The 7,122-nt window shown below is 48.9% G+C and overlaps 1 protein-coding gene across 1 annotated transcript in view; it reads right to left on the reverse strand.

Moving 5' to 3' along the window:
* CDH23 (cadherin related 23) overlaps positions 1 to 7,122 on the reverse strand; it is a 190,303-nt gene that overhangs the window by 146,525 nt on the left and 36,656 nt on the right. Inside the window, exon 4 of the mRNA XM_027893374.1 lies at positions 9 to 151. Coding sequence (XP_027749175.1) covers positions 9 to 151 — 143 coding nt within the window. The remainder of the gene's footprint in view (positions 1 to 8; positions 152 to 7,122) is intronic.

Consider the following 7,122-nt stretch of genomic DNA (forward strand, 5'->3'; position numbering starts at 1 on the left):
AGCATTACCTCTCTGTCCAGGGGCTGCCGGAGCCACACGACACCGGTGACGCTCTCCACGGCGAAGAACCTGCTGGCCTCCTCCCCGACCACGCCGAACACCAGCGGGTCATTGTCCAGGTCCCGGGCCAGCAGCTGGGTCACTGAGGAACCTGGGAGAGGGGGAGAGGAGAGAAATCATGAGCCAAATCGGGTAGAGAGGGAGAAATCCCGAAAACATTCAGCATGTCAGAGAACACAGGTCTGTGGAAGGCCTGAAACCATCCCCAAACTCTTTTCTCGTGGGGCTTCAGCGCCTCAAGGGGAGTCAGGCTGTGCATGGTCTGACTGTTCTGCCTGGCACAGACGAGCTGGACCGCGGATCCTCTCCCTTCCTCATCCTTATCAAAAGAGAAAAATCACCTTAGTCCAGCCCAAGCAAGGTCACTTCTGGCACTAGAGACAGTGGAAGAACCCACACCTCATCTGGGTAAGCACTGACCGGCCTCCCGCACGCTCTTCCCTGCCAAGGGGCACCACCACCAGCACATACAGCAACAAAAGCAAAGGACAGCCACCACCCCTTCATTTCAGACACCGAAAAATCCCCTTGAATCATTTTGGGACTCTGCATGACACCTCTGGAGCACCTTCAAAGCCTGCCACGTCTGGCTCACCTTGGGTGGCTGCCTGTTGCCCACCAAGCCACTCGCCCCCTCTGCCCTCCTCAGTAGGATGGGGGAGAAAACAGGAGGAAAAAAAGCTGGTGGACAAGGATGGAAGATCCCCTTGGCTGCCTGGCCTTGAGGATGGGGGGGATAAGGATGGGAGGTCTCCTTGGCCACACAGCCTTGAGGATGGGGGCACGTACTCTGTACAAGCCATCTCTGGCAGCACAAGAGCACTCAGATCACCCGGCCAAGCAGAACAGATGCCCAAATTTCACCCATCTGGGAAGGGGAGGGAAGCTCCAGCAGACCAGAGGGCAAAAGCAGCAACACATCTTGGAGAGCAGAGAAAGGCTGGGCAATTACAGCCCGACATCAATCAAGGGGGGGAAATAATGGAAAAGGCTGATATGAGGTTCCATTAATAAAGAATTAAACGATAGGAACATAATTAATGCCAGTCAACATGATTTTACGGAAAAAATAGACCTTGTCAAACAAACCTGATTTTATTCTTTGATGAGATTACAATTTTGGCAGATAAAGGTAACTGCAAAGAAATAATAGACTCCTGTAAGACATTTGACTTCACCGGCCGTGACTTTCTGATTAAAAATTTAGTGCCCTGCAACACTGATGAAGCACACCTGAGTGAGGACCCGGCTGTCTGGCAGGTCCCAAGGCCACCCACCTCACTGGGTGCCACGTAAAATTGCTGTTGGTACAAATTCAGGTGACAGAACGGCAAACAACAGGGAGGACCACGCAGCCAGGTGAAGCCCTTGGTAACTGGGGCCTGTTTGGTAAGTATTTGCTTTTATGACCCTGCTCCAAACACCCTCAAAGAAGGCCACAGAACATCACAGAGCCATTCTGGCAGGTATGGGGGTCCAAGCATCACAAGGTGCACGGAGCTCCTTCCATGCCCTGCCTGGCAGAGCCACAATGCTCTTTGGGCACGCAGGAGCAGCTTTCACAGAGCTGGTTCTGCCAAAGCTGCAATTCTACAAGCTGCTGACCTTCAGGACTGGATGCAAGAGGAAGCCTCAAACTTTCAAGAGCTAGCAAAAGCGCTTTTCCTTTAAAAAAAGGCTTTAAAAGCTTGAACTGCCTCATCTCTGACTAAGAAGAGTGAGATGACTCAGGTCGTCTTGAGGACAAAATGTAACACTTAGCTATGACTCTTCCATGAAAGCACAGCAAGACTCAATGCCCAGACCCAGACAAATTTCTCTGTGGAGAAGGAACAGCAGTTGTTTTAAAAAGAGCAGCTAGAATTAACCACTGGGAAAAAAAATTCCTTCCACTGACACGGGTGCAAGTGAGGGATGGGTCACAATCAAAGACATTTTGGACAAGGACAAAATCCAAACCCGTGATCAAACTGCTCATCTGCAACACTCCCATTTCTCCGGGGCAGCCAACACCATAGAAATAAAGACCCTACACTTTCTCAAGCCTTGGAACCTCGTTATAAAACGAGTTACTAACTTGGTTTTATGCTGAAGGACATCCAAAGTCATCCTTAGCAAAGGTTTCTTTCCCTCAAGGAACAAGAAGACTGTGTCAGTCCCCACAGCAATGAAAGCCAGGAGTGAGGGCAAAGTAAATCTGGGATCATGCCTCTTTATTCTGCCCAATTTGCCTTGCCCCCTTTACACCCCACTCAACCTCCCCCAGACCAACAGGCTATCTACAACTCCCTCCAGAATGGCAACCACTACAGACTCCAGAAAGTCTTGACTGCATCTCTGGAAGGGAAATTATCTTAAAACTCCTGCTGAATAGGAAAACCACGTGCCAACCCAGTTCTAATTATAGCTGTGCTTATGGTTTGTGTGCTGTGCTGCAAACCCAGTTGTACAATCAATCAATCAATCAATCAGCCAGCAAACAAATATTTAACTCTCCTCTCTTTGTGTTACAGCTACTTCCCACTGCCAGGGAATTTAGCCCCTAAATTCAGGATAACCTGGACAGGGAGGCAAAGCATTTCTGGGCAGAGCACATCATCCCACCTCCAGTTCCTGCTCCTGCCAGTCTGTGGAGTGAGGTCCCTGTGAAACAGCACTCTGAGATCAACCCCCCTCTGCTCCCAGAGGAGTAAAATTAAGGACTGATTTGGTGGGTAAAGGAAGAAAAGGGAAACACAGCAGCACCATCCTCAACTTTTCTTCAAGAAACTTCATTAGGACACAGACAGAGCAGCTCAGAACTTCAAAGTGTGGGAAAATTCCATCTTAAACAAACCTCCACAAGTGAGGCACCAAATTCTCAGAGCTCTTTTTCCCATTCCCTTACCCCTCCCATCAGGCAAGTAATCACCATCCCACCTTCAGAGCACCCCCAGCTCACGACAGAAAAAAAAAAGATTTCAAATGTATAAAATAAGGATCAAAATAACAAATTAAATAGAAGATAATAAGAAACAGAGGCCTGAAATAGAAAATGAGAACTTCACAATTGCCTTGTCCCAATTTTTCTCATAAGTTTTACCCCAAGGTAATGCTAAGTTTAGGAGTGTGGTGTTAAACCTTCACCACTTCCACCACCACGACAGAAGTTTGTGTGAGCTGCCTTCCACCTTCCACCTTCTTGAGCTCCAATTAATTTTATTTATTTCTTTTATGCCACTTCCCTCCACCTCCTCTTCATTTCCTGCACCAACAGAAAGTGAGCAGACTGGCTGGACAGCACAAGGTGAGGCTCCACAGCATTCCCAAAACCCTCCAGTGTTGGAATCTCTGGGAAATCATCGAGAAGCAGAGGAGGGTCCTGCTCGGACAGGCCATGGGGAGCCCAAGCTGCACCACATCTGTGAGAAACACCTCTCAGGGCGGCTCACAAAGAAAAACACCCTCCCCTCTGTCCCTGGGGTCGTGCTGGGGATGCTGTTCAAGCCTCCTCGAGCCCAAGCACCGTCCTGGTTCCAGCAAGGGCTGAGGAAACAGGGACAAATTATCCTTCTGCAGTGCAAAGTTATAGGCTCCATTTGTTTCCTCTCAGGAATCAGACAGGGCAGTTAAGTGTCTTGATTCCACCAGATAATCAGAATTTATCTCGTCTCCTTTTGCCTCCTTTCTCTCAATCACAGCTACTTCTCCCTCTTTCTCACACATACACAGATTTTCTTCTTTCTCCGAGTCTTGAACTTTGATTGACCTCAGGAGGTTTTTTGTTTTTTGGGTTTTGTTTTTTTTTTGCTGTTTTTGCCTCTTGTTTTGTTCCTGCTTGGATCTTGCTGTATTTCTTATAGTTTGGCTGCTTCACAGGGTGTACTTTTCCATCCTATAGAGGAACTCTTGTCTCTCAGCATCCTCCTTGCAGCTGTAAACTTCTGTAGCTTTCCTGCCCTTCCACTTTGCCACGAAGGAAAGAGGGGAAAAAGGGGTTGTGCCCTCCCCAGTTCCTCTCCACTGGTTTTGCTTTCAAGAGGGGGATGAGAAAAGAGAAAAACCAACATCTCTCTCTGGCAGGGTCCTGGAGCAAACTGAGGGCTTTGGAAGCACTGACTCTCAGGGTCAGGGAGGGAGTCTGAAGATGAAGAAGCTTCCCAAGCAAAATGCTGACACAGTCCAGGCAGAAATGGGCTGGGGTGGGATGGAGGGCACTGGGATCCAACGGAAGGGGTAGGTTTCTAATTAGTTGCTTAATAAGCTTCTCTGTCATAAGGTCTGATTCATACCCAAGTGGAGTTAATAGGAATGTCTCTGCTGACTGCACTGGTTTTTGGGCTCAGGACTTCAGGCATCAGCTACACTTTCGTATGAAAAAAGCATTTTAATCCCTGTTTTTAACAACGAGTTAAAAACTTCTTCTCCTTGGCTCCCGAGCTCTGGGTCGTGTCTGTGGGCACAGCCAGCACCACGGGCACTCAGCTCAGGGACCAGGGGCTTTTCAGGATAAAATCCCTGGATTTTCTAAGCAGCAGCAAATGGATCAGAGGCCCCAGACACGCCGGGGAAGGAAGCAGGAGGGAGACAGCTCTGATGCCAAGAGCAGCATTTGTGGTCCTCCACCAAGGTCAAGAGCCGGCACAGGGGGCCCCCAGCAGCCACTCAGCTTCTCAAAACAGCAGAAATTTAGTTAAAAATCATCTTAGCAACCACACCCTGCAGCAAGGGGTCCCCCTGACACAAAGGTCACTGCCACACTTTTGCTCCAAAGTAGTCGCCATCCCATTTCCTTGGCTCCCCCTCCTTCCTTGGAAGGTAGATGGGACAACCTGGTCCTGCCTTCCCACCCCAGTCACCCCAGTTCATCACAGCAGCCTGGCCTCTGACGTGCTCGGTGGCAGGATTTGATGGATTTGATCTTGAAATTCCAACCCCGTTCTTCTCATCTGTCACCTGCTCCCTTTTTTTTTTACCTGCAATTCATTTTCTCTTTCAACTTTCAGGAGGGGGGGAAAAAAAAAAACAACCAACAATCAAAAAAACCACAACAAACAAAAAACCAACCAACTAACCAACCAAAAATAAAAACCACCAAAAAAAAAACCCACAAAAAACCACAAAACAAAACAAACAAAACCAAACAAATTTAAAAAAAAAAACCAAAACCAAAAACAAACAAACAAAAAACCAAACCAAACACCAAGAGGGGGGGAAAAAAGCCCTTTCCCAAAGACTTTGAAAAGAAGAAACACCAATATTTCTGTGCTGCTGAGCCATGTCTTAGCAACGGGACAGAGAGGAAAGAACAGTGACTCCCTAGCAAAGAAAGTAAAGCAAAAATCCAGTTTCAAGCGGGAGGTCACAGCAAGTGGAAGCTTCTTCCGTGTCTGGGACGAGGCTTCATCACTTTCCTGAAAAAGGACAAATCCCGAGCTGGGGACAGCTGGGATCAGGAAACCTCTTGCAGGCACCAGGGTGCCTCCATCTCCATTGGGGGAATAGTAATAGCAGAACTCCTGCCACACAGCCATGCTGAGTTTAAACCCTGGTCATCAACACCACTCAACTACGCTCAGGGGCACGGGCAACCCACCCATCCACCTCCAGGCCTGTCTCCAAGCTCATTCCCTAAGCACAACCCCAAAAGACACTCCCAGACCTCCTTTTCAGAAAAGGCTCAACCCCTTCAGCCAACACTTTCCAGAAGGACTCGGCAAAGAAAGTTTCTGCTCCTACAAATCAAGCTGAGCTCAACATCACACGTTTCTCTTCCCAGATGCTAACGGGGAGCATCAGCTTTCCCCTCCAACAAGGCTGCCTGCACTCCAGTTACTGCACTGCGAGTCAAAAAGGGCAGGGAGACACCAGCCCCTTTGTAAAAGGGTCTCATAATAAAGAAACACGAAAAGAGCAGCTTCTGCCATCAGAAAAGCAGGAGCTCTTCACCAAGGGGGGAAAAAAAGCCCTGGAGCAGCTGGTCCAGGAATCACGTGGCACGGCTGCCGTCAGGTATGGGAGAGAAAGGAGCCAAACCCAGGGGTGACAGGGAAGAGGGAAAACAAATCTGTGCAGTCAAAACCATTTCTGAGGAGGTTTATCAAGCTGGGAAGTGAAAGGCACAGCAGAAGAGTTTTTTTCCTAGTTCCTCAGATGCTCAGAGGCAGAGCCTGTAATTTCTCTGCTGTATTTAGTTATTTAAGTGAGGAGTCAGTGTTGAGACAGAATCCATAAGCAGATCTGGCAGGCAGTGGTAAACCTCAGAGAGAGGCACTGCCTGCCTTTGGTTCCCCTCAGCTCTCACAGAGATGTTTAAAAGGAGGTTGGTTTAAAGCCGTTTAAGAGGAAGGGAGCAGCAGCAGGTAAAGAAGAGCCGGGTGTTTGCACTGAGGGTATCCATACAGAGGGTTTGTTTGGTTTACTTTGGTTAACTTTATAAGATAAATAACAAGTCCAGCTTGGGAAGAGAAGGCTCCATGGAGACCTGAAAGCCCCTTCCAGTACCTAAAGAGGTTCCAAGAGAGCTGGAGAGGGACTTTGGACAAGAGGGACTGGCTTCCCACTTCCAGAGGGCAGGGTGAGATGGGATATTGGGAAGGAATCCTTCCCTGTGAGGGTGGGCAGGCCCTGGCACAGGTTGCCAAGGGAAGCTGTGGCTGCCCCTGGATCCCTGGAAGTGTCCAAGGTCAGGTTGGACAGGGTTTGGAGCAACCTGGGCTGGTGGAAGGTGTCCCTGCCCATGGCAAGGGGTGGAACAAGATGAGCTTTAAAGGTCTCTGCTGACCCCAGTCATTCCAAGGAGGATGGATGGAGGTCACAGCCTTTGCTCACTCACTGGCACCTCCCTAGGCTGGAGACAGGGGTTGATTAATCAGAACCCTCCAACCACACTGGCATATTGCTGCCAAAATCACGGATACACCTCAGTATTGCAATGGTATCTCCAAATCTGCCTGGAAAAAAGGGGATTAAAAAAAATGCTCATCCATGGGTAAACCCCCTGCAAGCAGCAGTATCACAGGGGGGCCCTTTCCTCTCCTTTTTCCCTGCCTGCTCAGACTAGAATCCAGCAATTCCTGCCTT

Source organism: Empidonax traillii, unplaced genomic scaffold (assembly GCF_003031625.1).
Source record: "Empidonax traillii isolate 1590-97213 ecotype Southwest subspecies unplaced genomic scaffold, ASM303162v1 scaffold387:size635111, whole genome shotgun sequence".
Lineage (NCBI taxonomy): Eukaryota > Metazoa > Chordata > Aves > Passeriformes > Tyrannidae > Empidonax > Empidonax traillii.